A 25,142-nucleotide genomic window follows, 5' to 3' on the forward strand; every position below is an offset into this window, starting at 1 on the left:
TGATTATAGCTATTCTAACAGGTGTGAGATGGTATCTCATTGTGGTTTTGATTTGCATTTCCCTAATAACTAGTGATGTTGAGCACCTTTTCATATATTTGTTGGCCATTTGTATGTGCTCTAGGGAGAAATGTCTGTTCAAGTCCTCTGCACATTTTTTGATTGGATCGTTTGGTTTTTTGTTATTGAGTCGTATGAGTTCTTTGTATATTTTGTATATTAGGTCCTTATCGGAGGCGTTGCTTACAAATATATTTTTCCATTGAGATGGTTTTCACTTTATCTTGTTGACAAGTATATTTTTCCATTGAGATGGTTTTCACTTTATCTTTCACTTTATCTTTGCTGAGCAGAAGCTTTTTAGTTTGATGTGGTCCCATACATTTATTTTTGCTTTTACTTTCCTTGCCTTTGAGGTCGAATTCCTAAAATCCTCTTTAAGTCCAAGGTACTTGAGTTTCGTTCTTGTGTTTTCTTCTATGCATTTTATTATTTCAGGTCTTATAGTCAGGTCCTTAATCTATTTTGAGTTAATTTTGGTGTGTGGTGATAGACAATAGTCTAGTTTCATTCTTTTACAGGTAGCCTTTCAGTTTTCCCAGCACTATTTATTGGAGAGGCTTTCCTTTCTCCACTGTATGTTTTTGGCTTTTTTGTTGAAAATTATTAGCCCGAACCAATATGTGTTTACTTCTGGACTCTCGATTCTTTCCCGCTGGTCCATGTGTCTGTTTTGCTGCCAATACTATGCCGTTTTCATTACTGTTGCTTTGTAGTATAATTTGAAGTCAGGCAGAGTGATGCCTGCAGCCTCGTTCTTTTTGCCCAGGATGCCTTTGACAATTTAGGGTCTTTTGTGCTTCCATACAAGTCTGATTATTTTTTGTTCTATTGCTTTAAAAAATGCCAGTGAGATTTTGATGGGGATTGCATTAAATCTGTATAATGCTTTACGTAATGTGGTCATTTTAACTATGTTGATTCTTCCAATCCAAGAACACGGAATATCTTTCCATTTCTTTGTATCTTCTTCAATTCTTTTGCTAGGGTCTTGTCGTTTTCATTAGATAGGTCCTTCACATGTTTTGTTAAATTTATTTCTAGGTATTTTATTCTTTTTCTTGCAATTTGCAAAGGAATTGTTTTTTACCACTTCTTTTCTGACACTTCATTATTAAAGTATAGGAACGCTATGGATTTTTGAACGTTGATTTTGTATCCAGAGACTTTACTGTATTTGTGTTATATCTTTCTCTTACCTGATTGCACTCACTAGGATCTCTGATGTTATATTAAATAACAGTGGCAATAGTGGACAGCCTGGCCTTCTTCCTGATCTTCGAGGGAACATTTTTAGTTTTTCACCATTAAGTATAATGTTGCCTGAGGGGTTGTCATATATGACCTTTATTATATTAAGGTACTTTCCTTCTATACCAATTTTGTTAAGTGTTTTGATCATAAATGGATGCTATATCTTGTCGCAGGCTTTTTCTGCATCTATTGATATGATCATATGATTCTTATTTTTTAATTTGTTTATGTGATGTATCACATTAATCAGTTTGCATATGTTGAACTATACCTGTACCCCTGGGATGAAGCCCACTTGATCATGATGTATAATTATAATCTTTTTAATATGTTGCTGTATTTGGTTCTCTAGTATCTTATTTAGAATTTTTGCATCTGTGTTCATGAGAGATTTTGGTCTGTAGTTTTCTTTTTTTGCGTCATCTTTACCAGGTTTTGGTATCTGAGTAATATAGGCCTCATAAAATGAGTTTGGAAGTATTGCCTCCTTTTTGATTTTTGGAAGAGTTTGAGGACAATAGATATTCAATCTTATTTGAATGTTTGGTAGAATTCACTGGTCTAGCCATCTGGTCCTGGACTTTACTTTTTGGTAGGTTTTTGATGATTGTTTCAATTTCCATACTGCTAATCAGTCTATTTAGATTTTCCAGATCTTCTTGATTCAGTCTAGGAAGATTGTAGTTTTCTAAGTACTGGTCCATTTCTTCTAGGTTATTAAATTTGGTGTTACATAATTTTTTATAGTAATTTCATTGGTGAGTTTCAGTCCATTTACATTTAGGGTGATCATTGAAATATGAGGTCTTATAGCCATTTTATCTTTTGCTTTCTGGTAGCTCAGTGTTTCCATTGCTTCCTTGTACTTGTGTTTTTGTTTCTTTATTTTGGTTGACTTTTGTGAGTTTTGCCTAGCCAGAGGTTTGTCAATTTTATGAACCTTCTCAAAGAACCAGCTCTTTGTTGTATTTATGTTTTCTAATGTTTTTTCTTTGTTTTCAATTCCATTTATTTCTGCTCTAATTTTGATTATTTCCTTCCTTCTGCTGACTTTAGGCCTCATTTGTTCTTCCTTTCCTAATTTTTTAAGATGATCATTAGGTTGTTTATTTGGGATTGTCCTTGGAGATAGGCCTGTAATGATATGAATTTTCCTCTTACTACCGCTTTTGCCTTGTCCCAAAAGTTTTGATATGTTGTACTATCATTATCATTTGTTTGTATGTATCTCTTGATCTCTGTTTATATTTCTTCTCTGACCCAGTTATTCTTCTCTGACCCAGTTATTCTCCATGTATTCGTGGTTCTTCCTGATTTCTTTTTGCAATTGTTCTCTAGTTTCAAAGTATTATGATCAGAGAATACGGTTGATATGATTTCAACCCTCTTACATTTATTGAGGCTATTTCTTTGTCCCAGTATGTGGTTGATTCTTGAGAATGTTCCATGTGCACTAGAGAAGAATGTCATATTTCCTTTCACTTACTAGTTTAAATATTTGATTCCATTCCTTTGTGGCTTGTAAGGTTTGTGCTGAGAAGTCCCATGATAACCTAATGGGTTTTCATTTATACGTTGCCATTTTCTTTTCCCTGGCTGCCCTGAGAAATCTATCTTTGTCATTGGTTTTTTATAACTTTAAGACAGTATGTCTTGGTGAAGGCCTTTTTGGGTTGAGATAATTGGATGTTCTTTGACTTCTTGAATTCCAAGTTCCAGCTCATTCCTTAGATTTGGGAAATTCTTGTCCACTGTTTGTCTGAAAATGCTTTCTAGTCCCTGCTCCTTTTCCTTGTCTTTGATAATGCCCATTATTCTTATGTTTCCTCTCCTGGTGGTATCAGCTAGTTTTTGAATTTCTCTGTTATTATTTTTCATTCTTCGGCTTCTCTCTTCTTCGTTCTGATTTATTTTTAGATTTCTGTCTTCGATATCACTGATCCTTTCCTCCATTTGGTCGACTCTATTTCTCTAGCTTACTATTTCATTTTTCAGCTCTTGCATTGTGTTTTTTATCTCCATAAGTTCTATCTGGTTCTTTTTGAGGGTTTTAGTCTCCTTGCTCTGCTCATCTAGCTGTTTTTGCAGTTTCTGAAATTGTCGATATGACTTGTTTTGGAACTCACTGAGTTTTTTCAGAAGTACCATCTTGAATTCTCTCACTCAAGTCACACATTTCTATGTTTGTAAGCTCATTTTCTGGAGATTTTTCTCTTTATTTCAGAGACGCCTTGTCACCTTGGTTGTTCATGGTGTTTTAATGGACTATTTCTGTGCCTGGGCATTAATGGCAGTGTATTCTGTTGTTTTTCCAGAAAGATTTATAAAGGTGTCTCCTTAGCCCGCTGTAAAGAAAGCGCTTTTCTTTTGGTTTCCAGTAGGTGGCGTCTAAAACTCTTGGATCCCTGCTTTATATAAAGCCTAATGTATTTTATTTTCTTGTAGATTTTAATCACACTTGCTACTCTCATTTTCCGTCCCTGTCAGTGTTAGCAACAGTTTTGGTAGCGTTTGCTCAATTCCCCTTGGGCTCTGCGGTGCTCAGTCTCAGAGACTATGGGGGGAGGCGCCCTCTGGGTTGGGAGTTAGGGGCTGCGGCTCAGCCTCAGTTTTGCAACTGGGGCCGGTAGAAATCAACTGTTGTTTCTCTGTGGTCCCGTCCAACTTCTCTGTTTTCTGTCCTGATGACTGAGCCTTGCTGCCAGCTGTTTAGAAAAATCCCTGCGCTTCTAGGCAGGGCTGTTCAAGGAAGTTGCCGTGCTTTCTCTCCTCTTTCTTCTCCTGCAGGGCGTTCCAGAGGCTGAGAGAGGTAGTTTCAGTCTCTGCGGCTTTTGCTCAGATTCCCCTGATGCTCCGTGGTGATCGGCCTCAGAGGGTATGGGCGGGAGGCACTCTGGGTTGAGGGCTGCAGCTCAGCTTTGGTTTTTCAGCTGGGGCTGCAGCTCAGCTTTGGTTTTTCAGCTGGGGCCGGTAGAAATCAACTGCTGTTTCTCTGCTGTCCAGTTCCGCTCTCTGATTTCTGCCCTGATAACTGAGCCCTGCTGCCAACTGCGTAGAAAAGTCCTGGCACTTCCAGGCAGGGCTGATCAGGGAAGCCGCTGCACCTTCACCCTTCCGCCTCCTCCTGCAGGGAGCTCCGGGGGCTGCCAGAGGCAGCTTCTTTATTACTCCCTGTCCAGCTCTCGACACCTGGGGTTCTGACCTGTGGTAGCTCTTATGCGCAGATCCCAGGCTCAGACGTTCTGATGTGCAGTTTGGGTGTTTTTTGTTGAGTTTTAGATGTTCAGCTGATTGTTGTTTCAAGGGGAGAGATCCGAGGACGTCTCTCACTCCGCCATATTTTCCCAGAATTGCATATAATTTTTAAATTGCTCCTTCCCTAGACTATGTAACTGGTTATTATATATAAACATAAATGATTATAAATTATAGGGCTTGATCTATGGAAGATGTTTTGATTACCTAAACTTGGTAATTTTTTTGTAGGATTAAAATTAAGTTGGATCAAGGAGGAGTGATTCAAGATTTTATTAATGCCCTAGAACAGCTTTCTAATCCTGAAATGCTCTTTAAGGTAATATTACATTTTCTAACACATAAACCTAGGCTTTAGATATAACCAACTTATAATCTAGCTTGATTTTTCTGTTTTTTTGTTTTGTTTTTTGCAATAGGATTGGACTGACGATATCAAAGCGGAATTAGCAAAAAACCCTATCAATAAAAAAAATATTGAAAAGATGTATGAAAGAATGTATGCAGCCTTGGGAGACCCTAAGGCCCCAGGCCTTGGAGCTTTTAGAAGGAAGTTTATTCAGGTATGGGTGAACGGCAGCTTACCTTTATGATAACAGAATTATTGTGAAGATCAGTACTTATATTTTGCTGTTTTGTTAACAATTCCAGTTTTAAAATATCCATTGAATTCGTAAACTTTCTTTAGATCTGATGCTTTCTGTAAGATATTGATGGCATACTTTTAGGTCAAATAGTGGCAAGCAGGGCAATAGGTAAAACCTTGGGGTATTTTATTACATTGTGTTCTTTATGCTCAGATGCTTAGATATGAAGGTCACATGTAATTTAATATTTTTTAGTTATCAGAATGATTTGAACATTGAATCAAGGAAATATTTGTATTTAATATAGGTTTACTATTCGTGAGCACTTATCTTTTTTTCAAGGCACACACTCCTGAGTGCCACAGGTTATACAAGAAGAGGACAGACCCAGTTCCTGAATTCAAAGGGATTGTCTGACGAATGCTCTATATAAAGAATTATGGCATAAGACAAAAGTGGTAGATGTGAGATCTGTTTTTAAAGTTGCTCTAGAGTTGAAAGCAAAAGAACACACCTCAGTTTGGAGGGAATCTGGAAAAGCCTCTTGGAGCAAGTGGAGATTGAAATGAGCCTTGAAGTGTTCAGATTTTACACCACCAGACCTTTGTGCCTTTTGCTCCTTATGAGTTTATCTTTTCTCCCTTGTCCATCTGGAGAACTTATTAGAGATGTGGCTTATGCATCATTTCTCTTTTAGAGCCTTCCCTGAACCTTCTCCTTACTGTCCTCAAAAAGAATTAGATGTTCCTTCCTCTCTGCTGCCTAAGGCACTTTTGTGCCCCTCTCTTAGCATTCATCACACTGATTTTTTTTTCCAATTTTGGTCAAACTACCTTCATTCATTAAACCTCAGGCAATTTAAGAGCATAAAAGAGAAGTCGTGGTACTCATGTTGCTAGAGTTCTCCAGTTCCATAGTCTCTAGTGCAGAAGAGGTTTTTATTTTATTTTTTTAAATTTTTGCTTATTAAGATATAATTCACATACCCTGCAATCCATCAATTTAAAGCGTACAATGCTCTACTTTTTATTATATTCACAGAGTTGTGCAAACATCCCCACATCAATTTTAGAACATTTTTATCACTACAAAAAAGAAACCCCATGCCTGTTAGCAGTAACTCCTCATTCCCCTCTCCTGTCAGCACCAGACACTAAACTACTTTCTGTCTCTATAGATTTACCTGTTCCAGACATTTCCTATAAATGGAGTCATACAATATGTGACCTGGCTTTTTTCACTCAGCATAATGTTTTCAGAGTTTATCCATGTTGTAATGTGTCAGTTTTTCATTCTGTTTACTGCTGAATATTATTCCATTGTATGGATATGCCACATTTTGTTTACTTTTTCATCAGCTGATGGACATTTGCAGTGTTTCCACTTCTTAGCTCTTATGACTAGTGTTCCTGTGAACATCAGTGTACAAATTCTTGTGGGGAACTCCTCAGAGTTGGAAAATCATTTTTATTTTTTACCTCTTCCTTTAATTTTATGCCTCCCAAATTAGACTTGTGGGCAGGGATTTTGTCTTACTCACTTTTTCTTTCCACTACCTAGCATAGTGCCTGTGTGAAACATTCATCTTTAATTAGATGAATGAAAGGTTTTAATAAGTAGAGATGGATTTTGTTGGTCATTTTTTCTTAGGATAGTTTTAGTTAAAGTATGAATAAATGTAGTAATACATAGAACTGTCGTTGCCTGAACATGACCAGAGATATATCCTAAAAGTGAAGATAAAACCAAAAACCACTGCTGTTCATTTTATGACATATATTAGGCTCCACATCGTATCAAATCTGTCTCATAGTACTGCTGCACATTGCATATGCAAGGGTCTCACAACAGGAAATACACATACTGTAAATGTACTTAAAACTAATACAATAGCATTAATAAAATTCTAGAATATTATATTTGGAAAAGTATTTGTAGTTTTTTTTTTTTCCTAAACCAGTAAGTAGTTTAAGAAACTTTTAGATATACTTTTTCTGTAAAGACCCAGATTTTCAGCTTTGCAGGCCATATCAGTCTCTTGTCACAAGTAGTCACATCTGCCATCATATTGCAAAAGCAGCCCTCTACAGTATGTGGTGACTGAAAGTCATGGCTGAAAGATTCCAATAAATTTGATTTATTAAAACAGGCAGTAGGCAGGATTTGGCTGTGGGCTGTAGTTTGCCAAACCTTGTTCTAAAGAAAGAAGCTAGAGCTGAAAAACAGATGGCTTGCCCAATGTCAATAGAATCTAAAACCAGGTCTTCCAACTTAGTAGGACCAATCTGTCATCTGGGAAAAGATTTAATTTCAGCAGTACCTCTTTTCTGCAGCCTTTCTCTGCTCTCCAGTAGGCTCCGGACCTTACCCCAGACTGAGGAGTGGGTGTTTCGCTATAGTTTACTTCCTACCTGTCTCCTTAACTAGTGTGAGAATGTCTGCAGCAGTCCTGTTCATTTCCTCATATTGAATAATTCTACACAGCCCCCGGAAAAGACAGCATGTCGTTACTTTGAACTCATGGCCGCTTCCTGTCCCTTCATTCTGAATACCATAAGACTCTGCCCAGAAAAGCTGTTAGTGTAGACCCACTATTCTTCCTCGTTGCTGCTGAGCACATTTGCCTCCAACCCTAACCAAGGAACACTGTCAAAACCTACTTCCATTGTTCTCACCAGGCACGATACTTAAAGTGTTGAGGTTACTTTCTAGTACCATGGAAAATCAATCTAGAACTTTCTAATTGGTACAAATCAACATATTTTCATTAATTAAAATAATGTACCTAAACAGACTTGTCTCAGAATTCACTTTAGAGGATCTTTAAGGGCATTATACCATTCAGATATATTGTTGGTGCTGGTTATGTTTGGGAAAGAGAAAAGTCAATCTTCATGTATTCTAAGAGTTTGCAGATTATTTCAATACTTTTAATCCATTTATAGAGCGAAGAATAAATTTGTTTTATTTATGTAAGTTTTCCTGTAGTAGATTATTTTAAATTAGAGCATATATTTTATTTATACCAGATTTATGTTGTGGGGTTAGTTCTAAATTTGGTAAAAACATTTCTAATTAAAAACAATCAGGTAAATATTGATGACTATTAAGTCACTGTTAATACTCTTAGGTTTTGTTTTTTGTCTTTTATTTTGATATTAAGATTATATTAAATATTTGAATAGAGACGAATACAAAGAAATATTTATATGTTCCAAGATAAAATACTTCTAATTGCTCTTCGAAACATAAATTATTTAATGTTTGTACTGGTTTATGATCCAAATGATGACTTGAAAGACACTTATTAAAGAAAGTAGCATTCTTATATTTTTCTCTTCAGCTATGATAATTATGGACTGTGCATTTTAATTGAATTAATCCATTTATTTTGTGCTTTGTTCCTAATTACTTCTGTTATCATAATGATATAGATCAGTAATTAGAAAATAGGCTCAAAGAGTTTAAATGACTTTCTCAAGTTTTAAAAGTCCTTATTAGAATTTATGGCTAGAAGCCACTACCAACTATACCTTTTCTATGTTTTCTAGGGAACACAAACAAAAGACAGGCTTCAGTGTTTTAAAGCAGCAGTCCCCAACCTTTTTGGCACCAGGAACCAGTTTCATGGAGGACATTTTTTTCATGGACCAGTGGGAGTGGGGATGGTTTTAGGATAATTTAAGTGCATTATACTTAGTGTGTACTTCATATGACATTGTAATATGTAATGAAATAATTATACAACTCACCATAACGCAGAATCAGTGGGAGCCCTGAGCTTGTTTTCCTGCAATTAGACAGTCTCATCTGAGGGTAATGGGAGACAGTGACACCCGAAGTGTGTTGCTTATGTCTAATCTACTCTGTAATCTCGTTTTGGTTGCTGTCACTGCAGAAAACTGCTTCACAAAGATAGGGTATTGGAAATGAAAGCAGTCTTTTTAGTGCTTTTGTGTTAATCTCAGGATATTCCACCTTGACTTTAGTACAGAATGTATGGAGACTTGAAGTTGTCTCATACTTTTAAGGCTACCGTCATATGCAAGCTCAAGCAGTTGAACCTCTTATAGCACAAAGTTGATTCACCTGGCTTATTCATAAATGGGTCTTGGATCCATTCCTCCCCAGTTCAGAGGTCTTTTGTGGTTGGGAAGTAATGCTCAGATTCTTTTGAAAGCTGAGATAGGTGAACATGCAGCAGCTGGGACAAAGAAGGCCTTGGCTCAATCTCTTTCAGAATCTCTGCTAATGTTTGAAACATGTCAAAAATCCCAATGTTTACTCATTGCTCTCATAATTCCAGTTTGGCTTTGAATGCAGCCACTTTATCTGCCAACTTGAACACAGTTGTTGAGTAAGCAAGTTTTGTGAACCATTCTGTGTCACTAAAATGTGCTGGCACTGGTAACTGTTTTTCTAAAAGAAATCTCTGGGGCAGCTCTCGTAACTCAAAACCTCTGGCCAGTGATCTACCTTTGGAAAGCCATCTCACTTCTGTGTATAAGAGGAGACGTGTGTGCTCTGCGTCCATCTCCTCACAGAGCTGCGCAGACATGAGTTAAGGGCATGTATTTTAAAGTGGTTGATCATCTTAATCACATCCTGCAAAACGTTAAGTTCAGGTGACATTTTTTGGGTAGCCAGCATTTCTCTGTGGATGACACAGTGTGTAGACTCACATTCAGAAGCGACTTGTTTGATCCGAGTAGTGAAACCAGAAAGCTGTCCAGTCATGGCAGTTTCTCCATCTGACAAAAAATGACCAATTCAGTTTTCCTGATATGTAATCATTCAAAGACTTGAATAGTTCTGTAGCTGTGGTGTCGGTTGGCAGCAGAAGTGCACATAATGTATCTTCATGCACATCCTCCTGAAAAACATATCACACAAAACAAGCACTGTTGCCTTGTCGTCAACATCAGTAGACTCATCAGCCTGGATTGCGTGCCATAGTGACTCATGAATCCCCTCTAACAGTTGTGCTTCAATATCTTCTGCTGTTTCATCAGTTCATCTAGTTATGGTGCTAGCTGAAAGAGGAACATGTGCCACCTTTTGAACTGCAGCTTCTCCTAAAATTTCACGACAAGTGTCCTTTACAGCAGGCAGGATCAACTCTTCACCAATAGTAAGGGGCTTCTTTGCTTTAGCAATGCGGTTAGCCGCTAAGAATGATGCTCTCCGTGCAGACACGTTTGATGAAGTGGTGGCCTTCAATAATTGCTCGTTCTTCGTGTTCACATTTTTTTTTTCTTTTGAAAAACTCCAAAGGCTTGTCTTTTAATGCAGGGTGCTTGGTCTCCTTGTGGCGAAGCAGTTTTGAAGCGTTCATGGCTTCGTTGGATAGCCAGTCGCCACGTATTATACAAAGTGGGCTTGGAGAATGTGAATCATCTGTTGTAATGAACTATAATTTAAGTAGGACTTTGGTATTTTCTTTCAAATGTAGCTTTCTTTTTGTTGGCATCCTTAAAGTTTTCTGCTGTCTCATCATTGGTTCTTTCTCCCTTTCCAAAGAAACTCTCCATTGACCTTTGTTTTTTACTCATTTTGGCTAGAGTTAGCTTGTGCGCTTACCAAAACGGTGACTGAGACAAGTGCACAGTGTGGGAAAGAGGCACATACAGAGGTGGTAAATAAAATTATGAGTGGGCTATGTGTGGATTGATATAAGTGTCAGATTCTGACTTAAAGCCTGCTACCAGATAGAGCTGTAAAATTGAAGTTCATCAACTCACGTGCCTACTATAAAGCTGCCACCTGAGGCAGCTTAATTGTCACTTGCCATTCACCGATAGGATTTTGTTATAAGTCTGCAAGCAATTGATTTATTATGGTCTCTGTACAGACAAACCTCTCTGTTGATGTTAATTTGTATTTGCAGCCACTCCCCAGTGCTAGCCTCAGCTCCACCTCAGATCACCAGGCATTACATTCTCATCAGGTATACACATTGATCCCTCACATGTGCAGTTCCCAACAGGGTTCGTTCTCCTATGAGAATCTATTGTCTGATGACCTGAGGTGGAGCTGAGGTGGTGATGTTAGCGCTGGGGAGTGGCTACTCCCCAGATGAAGCTTCGCTCGCTCACCCACCACTCTGGTTCCTAACAACCCATGCAGTACATGGCCCTGGGGGTTGGGGACCCCTGTTTTAGAATATTAAAACAGTCAATGAAAGCAAAACTATAAATTGTGAAAGCACAAAAAAAAACCCTATGTAATTGGGTATTTATAATAAACATTTTTCAAAGTTCAAATCCACCTTTTAAACATTAATATTTCAGGTAAATTACTATTAATTTCAGGCTTTTGGAAAAGAATTCGATAAACATTTTGGGAGAGGAGGTTCTAAACTACCTACAATGAAGCTCCGCGACTTCAATGACATTACCAGCTCACTACTTTCAAAAATGTGCAAAGACTCAAAGCCACCTGGGAATCTGAAAGAATGCTCACCTTGGATGAGTAACTTCAAAGTAGAATTCTTGAGAAATGAGCTGGAGATTCCTGGTGAGTTAACCTTTAGGAGTAACAAATCTACTTTAAGTAGAATAATGCTGTAGCAAGAACTTTCTAAAATAAATCAGGGTCCTGACAATTATTTTGTTGTTTTTTTATTTAAAATTTTACCACATTTTTCATCATTAGGAAAATTTATAATTACTGTGAATCAGTACACTTTATCTAATGTCTAATTAGCGTTTCCTTATATTCCTGATTATAACAAATGTTCAAATTTCTATAACAAATGTTCAAATTTCTATCTAATAATGGTAACCCGTAATTTCCTCTAAACATACTCATACTTTGCTCCTGAATAACTTTTCCTCAGAAATATGGTATAGGTAAAGATGCACATCACTTCCAGGGATTTGAACATGTTGAACCCATTTAAAGTGACCCAATAATGATGAATGACTTACCTTAGGGAAAAAGAATTTTGACATTGAGGTTGGAAGACACTTAGTGAATTGTGAACAGAAGTGAACACAGCATGATTTTTCAAAGGCAATCTTTGTACGTTCCGTGTTCTTCACTCTGGAATTTGTCAGACAAAAAATATTTTAATATGGTTATTCATATCCTCATTCCTGTGGATATAAAAAACATACATGGAGAAACACTTTTGCTATTATTAACAGCTGTGCATTGCATAAGGCAGTTTCAACAACAAAAGAAAACACAAGCCTCTTAATTTGCAGGTTGAATCTCCTTGAAATAATATAGTGTTCTGGCTCAATGCATTATTTTTCCTATTTGGAATTTGTTCTACTCCATTAGAATAGGAAAGTAACTCCCATTAGTCAAATCGAGAAGTAACATTTTTTTAAAAGTCTGTTCTCTTTAAATGAAAACTTTTAGTAAAAAATTTAAAAATGTTAGCTTTTTTTTATTTGATGAGTAGTTATGTTTTAAAATACAGAGTTCTATAACAAGCTATATCTAAATAAAGTTTCTTTGTTTTGTCTTAGGTCAGTATGATGGCAAAGGAAAGCCAGTGCCGGAATACCATGCGCGAATCGCTGGGTTTGATGAGCGGGTAGGTGCCAAATCACCCTAGTTAGGATTGTTAGTATGCGGCATTTAGTTCTTCACATAGAGAATATTGGTCTTTACTAAAGAAAAGACACTTAACTTCCCATGTTGGTCTCAAATTTATGTAGTGTTCTGATCCTCTTATTTACTGAATTTCTTAATATGTTTCCAGTGTTTTAATACCAATCATGTTTTTAAAGTAAATTTATTTATTTAAATTAGTTTCAGGTATACAGTACATTGGTTAGACATCTATATTGTTCGTAAAACAATCCCCCCAGTTGCTCCCTCCCTCTCCCGGCCCTCTGCTTAGCCATCATATTAATACTAACTGCATTCCCTGTGCCGTGCTCCCCATCCTCGTGCCCAGCTATCAACTACTAATTTGTACTTCTTTAATCCTTCGCCCCATTCTCCCACTCCCCAAACCCCCTCCCCTCTGTCTGTCACCAAATTGTCGACTATATTTGTGAGTCTGTTTTTGATTAGTTCTTTTTGTTCCTTAAATTCCACATATAAGTGAAATTATCTGGTATTTACCTTTCTCTGTCTGACTTATTTCACTCAGCATAATAACCTCTAGGTCCATCTATGTCGTTGCAAATGGTAGAATTTAATTTTTTTTATTGGCTGAGTAATATAATATTCCATTGTATATATGAACCATAATTTCTTTATCTAATCGTCTGTTGATGGGCATTTAGATTGCTTCCACATCTTGGCTACTGTAAATTGTGCTGCCATGAATATTAGAGTACATAGATATTTACAAATTATTGTTTTGGTTTTCTTTGGATAAATACCCAGAAGTGCAATTGCTGGGTCAAAAGGTATATTCATTTTTAATATTTTGAGAAATCTCCATACTGTTTTCCATAGTGGCTGTACCAATTTGCAATCCCACCAACAATGTATGAGGGTTCCCTTTTCTCTGCATCCTCCCAACACTTGCTGTTTTTTGATTTATTGATGATAGCCATTCTGACAGGTGTGTGGTGATATCTCATTGTGGTTTTAATTTGCATTTCTCTGATGATTAGCAACCTTGAGCATCCTTTCATATGTCTGTTAGCCATCCGTATTTCCTCTTTGGAGAAGTATCTATTCAGGTCTTCTGCTCATTTTTTAATTGGATTGTTTGATTTTTTTGCTGTTGAGTTGTAGAAGTTCTTTATAAATTTTGGATATTAACCCCTTATCAGATGTATCATTAGCATATATCTTCTTTCAGTCGGTTGTCTATTTGTTTTGTCGATGGTTTCCTTTGCTTACAAAAACTTTTTAGTTTGATGTAGTCCCATTTGTTTATATTTTCTTTTGTTTCCCTTGCCTGAGGAGATATATCTGAAAAGAAATTCCTGTTAGTAATATCAGAGAGTTTACTGCCTATGTTTTCTTCTAAAAGTTTTATGGTTTCGGGTCTTATATTTAAATCTTTAATCCATTTTGAGTCTCTTCTTGTATACCTAGTAAAAGATAACATCAATCATATTTAAGGATATAGTAAACTTGAAGAGTAAACTGTATGTGTGTATCCATAAAATACGTGTAAAATTAAGTAAGTATAGAAAGTTGATGTTGTATGTTGCTTATTGCTAAAGACATCCACATTTGTAAGCAATTATTTATAACCAAGAATATTCCATGGGCACAACAGTATGGCATGAACAGGTAGCAGAAGTATTTCATTGTCCCTAGGTTCTGTTTTTTTTTTTTCTCTATCACCTGACTGTCTTCAAAGAGAAGTATCTTTGAGGAATATGTGCCAACCGGCCTTACTTTTCCCCTTTTGTTAATTATATGATGGGCCATTTGATATGATGGGCTATTCTCTCTATTTCTTAGGCCGCACCTAAAAATATTTTCTTAATTTTTAAAGGTAAAAGTAATGGCATCTCTCAGAAAACCGAAACGCATCATCATCCGAGGCCATGATGAAAGAGAGTACCCTTTCCTTGTGAAGGGGGGTGAAGATCTGCGGCAGGACCAACGCATTGAGCAGCTCTTCGAGGTCATGAACGTCATCCTTTCCCAAGATGCCGCCTGTAGTCAGAGAAACATGCATTTGAAGACATACCAGGTTATACCCATGACCTCTAGGTATGACCACATGGGCATCATCATTCTGGAGTAGATTTATATGAATGAAAATTTCAGCACTAGCCCAAATCCTTGTTTAATTTTGTTGAGATGAGGTCGAAGGTTACTTGACAGTTTAGTGTTTTAAGATTTCACAGAGAGCTAAACTGAACTAATAAACACTTCTGAACCCATGATTTTCGTCTTAATGTGAAGAATTAACATGAAATCTATTTTGAGTCTACAGAAATTTTTTTTCTAAGTAAAGAGCAGTTTGAATTTGTATTCATAAGGTTTTTATTCTTTTCAGATTAGGATTAATTGAATGGATTGAAAATACTTTTACCTTAAAGGAACTTCTTTTGAGTAATATGTCACAAAAGGAGAAAGCAGCTTATACAAGGTAATGTAGAGTCTAAATATTTTCTCCAGCTCTGCCATGGCCCACCCAGCCAGCCTGCTGCTACCCAGACATAACATCTCTGAGTAGAGTAGTTTCAGATTCAGTTTCTTCCACCTCATGTTTCCAGTGGCATTTTACAGCCCCTTTTAATTGGCGCTCTCAGCCAAACCCTTGTCTAGTTTATAATCTGCCTCTGGCTAGGTAAATAAACTAAATGGAGTAGAGGATTCTCAACAGTAGTTACATATATTTTACCACAATAAAGAAAGCATTAACTTTGAAAAAAAGGGAAAATCTTGAAGGAAATAAAACAATAAGATTAGCAGATAACCATTTCATTAAACATTTTCTGTGTGCTAGGTACTATTCTCAGTTCTTAATGTGTGTGTATGATGTCATTTGTTTCTTAGAAGAATCTATAAGGCAAGTATTATCACCTCTGAACAGGTGAGGAAGTTGAGGCCCAGAGAGCCTCTTGTCCTAGGCTCTCTTGTCCTAGGTCACCCAGCATCTGAGTAGTATAACTAGGATTACTAGTGATTAATTTTAGGTCATGATATAGGTGCTTTTTATATTTCTTTATCCTTTTACATTTTCAAATTTTCTACAGTGAACATATATTTTTAAGCAGGAGATTTATTTATTTTTTGTTTCTGTAAAGAATAAGGACAAGATTAAAAGACATTTTGAAGGAGGAGTTGACAAGTTTTGATGACAAGCTCTAAAAAGGAGAGGAAATAATAACAAATAGCTTCAAGGCCTATTTCTCTTCCTCATTCTTTCCTGAAAATATTTACATAAGAAGCAATATTCTCATCAGTCAGGAATGGTTTCTGTAAAATTAATTGTATTCTATCAAACTCTCATTTGTGGGTAATAGTTACTAAATAGGGCAGCGTTTACCAACTTTTAATTCCAGTCATTTGAGTACTTGGAGTAGAATTGTTTCTGCCTTCTCTGGAAGACAAGGAAACTGATGAATAGAACTTCCTGGGATCAGATATTCCAGAGCTCACTCTGGTGCTAACTCACAATGGTCCTGACTCACAAGGGGATTTGGGAGAAGTGACTTGCCTTTCCTTTGATTCCCATGCCCCACCCCACTCCAGTTCGTAAGATGGGATAGTAATGTAAAATGCATAAGATAAACATAGGTATCAGTAGAGTCTAAGGTGCTTTTCAAATATAGAATTATATGTGAATTACCTCCCACTACCTTTTAAAACAAGGCACTTCTAGCCCCCATTACTAAAAATCATTGCTATTTTTTTTTCTTAATTTATATGTTGCAGTTTTCCAAACTAAAAATGTTCATCCCGTTTGAAAGGAGAGAATTTAGGTGAAAATGGAGTGGTCTGTTTTTCAAATTAACTTGTAGCAACTCAGAAAAGATTTGCCTGAAGTGACTGAACGACTAAGTAATATGCTCTGAAATTGTTCTATCGTTAGCTTTTTTTTTTTTAAGAAAACTTGTTAAAGCTTTAATACAAATTCAAAAGTAGCTACACATACAAATATAACATTGTTTCCAGATACCATCTTTTTCCTATGAAGCATTATTGAAAACAGCTTTTTAAATTCAATTCAAATCCATCGTGATCTGAGAAAATACTTTATTGTTCTTAATATGGATTTCGTATGTCTCTGCATACTGGAAATGGTTTTAAAAAAGGATATGGCAGTGTTTTAAATAATGACAAAAGCAGACTTTGTCTTCAACAAATAATTTGTGTTCTTTTTTTTGTGGTAGTAATATGGTTTAACATTTCTTGCCTACTTTAAATAAGTTGTATGTAGTGCTGTCATCCTCTTAAGGTTCTTTTCTAGAACCAGATTTTCAGAGCCATATGCCTGGATCATAAACACTTCTGTTCAGGTCATCTTGTTCCTCTCTATGTAAAGTGGAAAAATTATTGTATCTGATTGTTCTGTGCCTAATTTTTTACATAGGATATAGTGTTGATTTCTTTAGTGGTAATTAAGAATTAGTGACGATATATTGAAATTCATCCAGAGTAACATGGGTTCAGTGTTAATAATTAAATATAATTAAAAGTCATATTTATTTTTCCCTGCCTCTTCACTACTCTTCAGTGAATTTGAATGGTCTTTGCCAATGAAATTATATAATGCTAAATATCTTCCTAATGCTGATTCCTTTTCCTATTTGTTAGTGATCCCAAAGCACCACTGTTTGAATATAGAGACTGGCTGACAAAGATGTCTGGAAAATATGATGTTAATGCTTACATGCTAATGTATAAGTAAGTTTGTTTATATTTTCCTTTTTAGTAACTAGTTCATGCTTTTCAAAGTTGCATATATACTTTTCTTAGAAAGTTTTGCCTCAGAGAGATCATTAAAATCTAGTTCTTTGATATTTGAGCTTCAGTGTAAACAAAGAATTTTAAATTTCCAGTCACAAGAAGTTTATTCTAATCAGACGTTTCCTTTTAAATCATAGGGGAGCTAGTCGTACTGAAACAGTCACATCTTTCAGAAAAAGAGAAAGTAAAGTGCCAGCCGATCTCTTAAAGTAAGTATACTTCTGACTTCATCAGCCAGCTGCTGGCATAGCAGAGACCATAGCATTTGTGCCTCCCTCCCCCAGGCGGGCATTTCTGAAGATGAGCATGGGCCCTGAGGCCTTTCTGGCACTTCGCTCCCACTTTGTGAATTCTCATGCTCTGATGTGCATTAGCCACTGGATTCTGGGCATTGGAGACAGACATCTGAACAATTTCATGATAAGCATGGAGACAGGCGGAATGATTGGAATTGACTTTGGACATGCATTTGGATCAGCTACTCAGGTATGCTTTTCTTGCTGTCGTTATTCTTGGCTAGCTTAGAATTGTTATAGGACTTTGTAACACCCTCTGGAAGTGGGTAATTTTAAGGAACAAGTGACACTTCAGTTAGGTCAGTTTTATCATGGTCGTTAAATTTGTCATCATTACAGAAAGGGATAATTTCAACTTCATTTTGACTTGGTTCGGACAGATAATGGAAAGTATGACAATAAGTTATATAATCAGAGCTAAGAATGAAATATGTCCAATGAAAAAGGAGGACCGTAAAGAAGTTTTATGAAGCCCCGCTGTCGAAATGTCATATACAGGATATGATACAAATATTTCTCTGACATTAAACTCCAAATGTTTTAAATTGCACTTCTAAATCTCTGCAGGCTGTGTGTGTGGTCCTATGCACATAGGTGTCTGCATGGCAAGGCACAGTAAATTCATATCTGTATAACTGATTTCAGGAACAGTTCATATTCTCACTAAATGCGAATAATAACTGTGAGATGATGTTTTATTTGTGCTTGTTACTTTGAGCTTTCTACTTCATATATTCTGTTTCTTACATGTATTTTTTTGTTTAGTTTCTGCCTGTCCCTGAATTGATGCCTTTTCGTCTAACTCGCCAATTTATCAATCTGCTGTTACCGATGAAAGAAACAGGTGTTATGTACAGTGTCATGGTACATGCGCTGAGAGCCTTCCGCTCACACCCTGACCTGCTTACTACCACCATGGACATATTTGTAAAGGAACCTTCCTTCGACTGGAAAGTAGGGTTGTTTATATGCACTTTCCACTTTTAATACTATGTGCCAGTGATTGATCTGGCATCTACTTTTATATGATGGAAATGCATCAAATTGTGTTTATTAAAATATTTACATTACTTTGTACAACATTTCTTGAAATTAACATTGGGGTGATTTAGCCTGAAAACCAAATAAGAAATATAACCTTTATTTGGAGAAAACTGGTATTTCAACTGAGTATATTTCTAACTATAAGAGGAATATGGACCCATTGGTGATGGTGGGCTCGATTTCTCTTGGAGACAACTTTTATTTTAAAATAAAGACCTCTGTTCCACAATAGGTCTTCCTTGATCATAAAGACAGATAGCACTTTCTTAAATCTCATTTACCATTAGAATTTGTATAGAAAGCTGTTGAGCTCTCCCCAGTCCTAGATATATTTATTTAAGATCATTACTTGTTTAACCTGTTTGAATGTGATCATATTTACTGTTACAGTAAGCGGGAAAAAATCATGTTCTTTTCCTTTAGAATTTTGAACAGAAAATGCTGAAAAAAGGATCATGGATTCAAGAAATAAATGTAACCGAAAAAAATTGGTATCCCCGGCAGAAAATATATTATGCTAAGAGAAAGTTAGGGGGTGCCAATCCAGCAGTTATTACTTGGTAAGATTATTATTTGTGGAAAAAAACAAACAGAACGCCAGATGCTACCATTTACCGAAGAATTACTAAATGCTGTATAAAGTGCTGAGAACTTTACATTTAGCCTGTGGTGTTAGCACTATTATCCTCATTTTACAAATGAATGCTTGAAATTATTAGTCATCAGAGAAATGCAAATGAGATACCACTTCACACCTACTAATTAAAAAAATAAACTATAACAAGTGTTGGTAAAGATGTGGAGAAATTGGAGTCTTTACATGTTGCTGGTATGAATGTAAAATGGTGCAGCTGCTGTGGAAAACAGTCTGGCAGTTCTGCAAAAAGTTAAATAGAATTACCATTTGACCCAACAGTTGTACTCATCCAAGAGAAATGAAAGCATGTATCTGCATAAAAACTTGTAGATAAACATTAAGAGCAACGTTATTCATGTTCTGTTTTTCTACAAATTGAATCTCTAGACTTTAAGGTTATGAGCAACAGAAAATATTCTGTAAGTGATGAGAGGGAATGTTTGATAACTAGGAACTAGGAATGTAGGCAACAAAGGAAAAGTAATGAATAGTTTGTGTTTTTATATTTGTTTAATTATTTTTCCAGTGATGAGTTACTTCTGGGCCATGAGAAGTCCCCCGCCTTCGAAGATTATATAGCTGTAACACGAGGAAACAAAGATCACAACATTCGTGCCCAAGAACCAGAGAGTGGACTTTCAGAAGAGGCACAAGTGAAGTGCTTAATTGACCAGGCGACAGACCCCAACATCCTTGGCAGAACTTGGATAGGATGGGAGCCCTGGATGTGAGATCTGTGTGAGTCAACAGATAAAAAAAAACATGAAAGTGTTTAAAGAATTTCCTAAACTTTCAATGAGCTGAATTTCCTGAAGCATTAAAGAGAAGTCTATTTAGTGATAGTCTTGTAGCAGAAGTTTAATCAAGATCATGATGAATAAGTGAATGTTAATATGAATGAATGATTAGGTTTTAATCAAAGATTAGGTTAGGATTATAATAGAAAAATATATATCCAGGCTTATACAACTATAAAGATTATAGCATATTATAAGTGCTATGACTTAGGTAAACCAGCTGTCTTAATAAATGGTATAAATGTGAACATTCCATTCAGCGTTCTCATTGGTAATCATGGCACATTGGAAATAACACCCAGAAGACTTTATCACTAAGACTGTGAGAGTAAAGCCAACAGTATAACTGATAGGTTGTTACATTATATTAGCAGTACAGGAATAATAACAATAGATAAAGCTATGGTTATGGCTTATTATATTTAGAAATGACTGCATTTGATATTTTAGGATATTTTTGGTTTTCTTTCATTTTATTCTCTTCTAGTTTCAACATTTTATGATAGAATTATTCTCTAGAAGAGAAAGTATTTAGGAGAAATTAAAAAAAAAACTTGGTCTTAACACTCACGTTTGCTACTCTGATCCACAACAGGAAGATAGATAAACTTGGATAACTTCAGAAATTCCAGGTATGATGATAGAAACAGCACTAAGCATTTCAATTTTAGGAAAATCAAATAAATCCTTTTTGAAGTGAATTTCTCATTTGGATAGAAAAGATGCATTCTAGAACAGCAATATCAAATTACAAAATACAAAAATGTCTTCCTCTCCATTAACAGAACCTCTGCTCTTCCTCTAACCCTCCACACATCTGGAACTGTTTTCAGATTGGCTTTGAGCTTTTTATTGTCTTCTTCAAATACGTACATTTGGAAACTCATATGATTTTGAGAAACAAGCTTAATATGGAATGTTAAAGTCCTTTTCCCAAACTAGTGTATAGCTCTTACGCAGTTTCAAAAGCAAAATGTTAATCTTATGAAATATTTTGTTATATTACTTGAAAAATTTATTCTCATAATTACAGGTTGAATGCATTATGGCGTTAAAAATAAACCTTGAATGCATTATGGCGTTAAAAATAAACCTTCTCAGCAAATGGTATCTTGTCAACCAAAGAAATTTCATCTTTAAAGAAAAATAAGTGATCATCTATGTGAAAACCCAGTATACACATGATCTAGTAAAGATTTGTTTTGCTATAGCATAAAAGCAATCAAAACAAGCCTACTTTGGAATTGAGTTGATTATAATATGTTTTCTATAACAATTAACCATAATTTCACTTGAGACCTGATAATAGGGGATATATTTATTAACTAGTTCCCCATATTATGCGAACCCGTTTTTTAATGACTACTTTTTATGTAAATAAAAGTTCATTGTTACCAGATGACTGTATGAGTCCACTTTCTAAGCTGTTCTGCTTGAAAATTCCATCAGAATCCATGAGAGTGCAACAGAAGAAACAGTTACAGTATACAAAATTCATGACATTTGCACAACTGCTCAGGATGGTAAATGTCCTATTACACCCTTAGGGACTGCGTGTGTGACTCATACCTGTGGTCCAAACTTCAACCCTGTGATTCTTGCTGAATAAAGATATTTGGTTTGTCTCATAGACAACAGAAGGATTGCAGGGAAGATAAATAAGGTAAGAGGGGTCGATCAAATATATGCTGACAAATGGAAACTAGACTTTGGTGAGCACACAATGCAATGATATGTTATAGAATTGTACACTTCAAACTTATATTATTAACCAATGTCATCCCAATATGTTTAATTTTTAAAAGATACTTGGTTTGGAAACCAGAAAATAAAAGAAGAATCTCTACTGATTATACTTATAAGTAAATATGAGTATTATTAAATATTTTTATTAAGCATTTTAAGTTATTAAGCATTTTTTACAGTTTATTGAAATATAATAATTAGTTGCTCATATTTACATTGTACAGTTCAATGAGTTTTTTCAACTACAGTTGACATACAATAATTTATTAGTTTCAGTTGTGCAGCCTAGTGATTGGAGATCTATATAACTCACAAAGTGATCACGCCACTACATCTAGTACCTCTCTTCCCCCTTACATATTTATTACAACATTGTTGACTTTTTTCCTTATGCTACACTGTATCTCTCCATAACTATTTTTTAACTATTCATTTGTACTTCTTAATCCCTTTTCCCTTTTTTACCGTAACCCCAAGTCCCCTCCCATCTCGTAGCCCTCAAAATATTCTCTGTATCTCTGAGTTTGTTTTTGTTTTTTTTTGTTGTTGTTTATTTTGTTCTTTAGATTCCACATATACGTGAAATCATGTAGGATTTGTCTTTCTTTATCTGACTTACTTCATTCAGCGCAATACCATCTAGGTCCATCAAGGCAATATCTTTTTCCATCCCCTTCCTGTGTGTCTTAAATCTAAAGTGAGTCTCTTATAGGCAACATGTTAGGGGTCTTGTTTTCTTATCCATTCAGCCACTCTGTTTTTTGGTCGTAGCACTTAATTCTTTCCCATTTGAAGTACTTCTTGATAGGAATGTACTTATTACCATATTTTTGATGCATGTTTTTTCTTCTTAGAGAAGCCCATCCAACATTTCCTGTAATACTGGCTTGGCGGTAATAAATTCCATTAGCTTATTTTTGTCTGGGAAGCTCTTTATCTGTCCTTCAACTCTAAATGATAGCTTTGCTGGGTAAAATAATCTTGGTTGTAGTTCCTGGGTTTTCATCACATTGAATATTTTGTGCCAAGCCCTTCTGTCCTGAAAAGTTTATTTTAAGAAATCAACTGCCAGTCCTATAGATGCTCCCTTGTAGGTAACTAACTGCTTTTCTCTTGATGCTTTTAACATTCTCGCTTTTAAGATTCTCTCATTGTATTTAATCTTTGGCATTTTAATTATGATGTGTCTTGGTGTGGGTCTCTTTGGGTTCCTGGTTTTTGGCACTCTCTGAGCTTCCTGGGGTTGTATGTCTATTTCCTTCACTAGGTTAGGGGAGTTTTCCATATTTTCTTCAAATAGGTTTTCAACTTCTTGGTCTCCCTGTTCTCCTTCAGGCACCCCTATGATGTGGATGTCGTCACATTTAATTTTGTCTCATAGGCTCCTTAAATTATTATCATATTTTTGGATTATTTTTTATTGCCATTCTGATCGGGTGTCTTTGGCTTCCCCATCCTCTATATCGGTGATTCGATTCTCCACTTCATCCACTCTGTTGATTCCCTCTAATATACTCTTCATTTTAGATAATGTATTCTTCATTTCTGACTGGTTCCCTTTTATAATTTTCATTTCCATTTTTATGTTTTTTATCTTTGTTGAAGTTCTCACTGAATTCATCTAAACTTCCCATAAATTCATTGAGCATCTTTATAACCAGTGTTTTGAACTATGCATCTGTTAAATTGCTTGATTCTCTTTTTCCTGGAGCACTGTTCTGGGATCTGCTTGGCTGTCTTCCCATTTTGGCTGCCTTTCTGTGTGTTTCTATGTACTAAGCAAAGCTCCTATGTCTCCTGGTCTTATTCGCGTGGATTTGTGTAGTAGGTATCCAGTGGCACAGTCCTGAGAGGGGCCACCTGTTTAAATTCAGCAAGCAATCTACAGATGCTGTGCTTATAGTTGCCTCAAGAAGCCACGGCAGAAATTGAAGCCAGCTGCTACCAGTGTGGGGCTTAGAGCTGCTCAGCACTGTGGCACAGGATTCACCAAGGGCACGTGGCTTAGGTGGGGCTGCCAGTTGGGACAGGTGGAGTTTCAGAGAATCCTCTGGGCAAAGCGACCTCTGTTATCCAGTTTGATGACGTCTCAGCAGTGGCGGCACTTTGAGGGGTTGAGCTCAACAGAGGAACATGGATACCCTGGCACTTCTGCTCATGAGAAAGCCTTGCCTCTGGCCCTCGCTCCAACAGCTCAGTGACCCCCTGTAAGTCCCTGGTGACCCCCCATGCAGCTGACCCAGAGTTGATATCCAGAGTAAGCGAGTCCATCTCAGTGAAAGTTCACTCACAGACATGACCCCTTTAAGAGGAATATCTGCAGCTGCTGTAGCCTCAGTCCCACTCAGACACTGGGGACCTGGCAGGCTCATGTCTTCGTCCCCTTTCTCCACCTTTGCAGGGTGATTTCTTATTTCTCTCCTTAGTTGTAGGGCTTCTGTTCATCTAGATACCAGGCGACTCTGCTTGCTGTTTGCTTCATGTTTCCATCACAACTATGATGTGGTTATAAGAGGAGATGTACAAAGCCTCAATCATCTATGCCATTTTGACCAGACTCCAGTTATTAAGCACTTTTTAGAGGTAGGAGCCACCTACATTATCAGAAATGTAAGAGTTCAAAGGCACAGTTTTCTCCCAGATGTAGGACAGATCCATTTTCCTCATCTCACACCACATCTTATAGAGATACAGCAATGTTTGCCAAGGAGGTAAGACAGGCTTGAAAGAGTTGGTAAAGCTTTAGTAAAACATAAGTAAATTAAAAAGCACTGTAATATTGGACTTATTTATTTTTACTTATAATCAGTACAGCTGTTTTTTAAGTTTTGCAAATATAATATGAATGGTAATATTTATATCTTAAACAGATTTTGACATTCAGGTTGTATATGAAACATTTTTTTTAAACCCAAACATAACTGAGGAAGGTTCACATTTAAACTCAGTGAAGTACACCTGCAGGAATCCTTATGAATATTAATTTAGGTACTCTATTAAACTAAAACTAAGTCTGTCATAAATTCCTTTAGGACAAGGGCAATGTAATAATCACTGTATGTCGCTACCTAACATTTTCTGCACACGGTCCACACTCAACATGATAAAATCATAG

The 25,142-nt window shown here is 36.3% G+C and overlaps 1 protein-coding gene across 7 annotated transcripts in view; it reads left to right on the forward strand.

The window, feature by feature from the left end:
* Nucleotides 1-21,983, forward strand: part of PRKDC (protein kinase, DNA-activated, catalytic polypeptide) — a 191,844-nt gene extending 169,861 nt beyond the window's left edge. For 2 of the 7 annotated variants that reach the window (XM_015592731.2, XM_006905155.3), the window contains exons 76-87: nt 4,801-4,888; nt 4,989-5,132; nt 11,468-11,672; nt 12,635-12,702; nt 14,578-14,798; nt 15,088-15,180; nt 17,355-17,444; nt 17,645-17,716; nt 17,792-17,993; nt 18,569-18,757; nt 19,271-19,407; nt 20,011-20,215. In XM_015592731.2, coding sequence (XP_015448217.1) covers nt 4,801-4,888; nt 4,989-5,132; nt 11,468-11,672; nt 12,635-12,702; nt 14,578-14,798; nt 15,088-15,180; nt 17,355-17,444; nt 17,645-17,716; nt 17,792-17,993; nt 18,569-18,757; nt 19,271-19,407; nt 20,011-20,215 — 1,714 coding nt within the window. Of the gene's footprint in view, nt 1-4,800; nt 4,889-4,988; nt 5,133-11,467; nt 11,673-12,634; nt 12,703-14,577; nt 14,799-15,087; nt 15,181-17,354; nt 17,445-17,644; nt 17,717-17,791; nt 17,994-18,568; nt 18,758-19,270; nt 19,408-20,010; nt 21,681-21,828 lie in introns of those variants that run through there. The other 5 variants (XM_025049079.1, XM_025049082.1, XM_025049081.1 and 2 more) reach the window with 4 other exon arrangements.
* The last annotated feature ends 3,159 nt before the right edge of the window (nt 21,984-25,142 follow it).

The sequence above is a fragment of the Pteropus alecto genome, unplaced genomic scaffold (assembly GCF_000325575.1).
Source record: "Pteropus alecto unplaced genomic scaffold, ASM32557v1 scaffold201, whole genome shotgun sequence".
Lineage (NCBI taxonomy): Eukaryota > Metazoa > Chordata > Mammalia > Chiroptera > Pteropodidae > Pteropus > Pteropus alecto.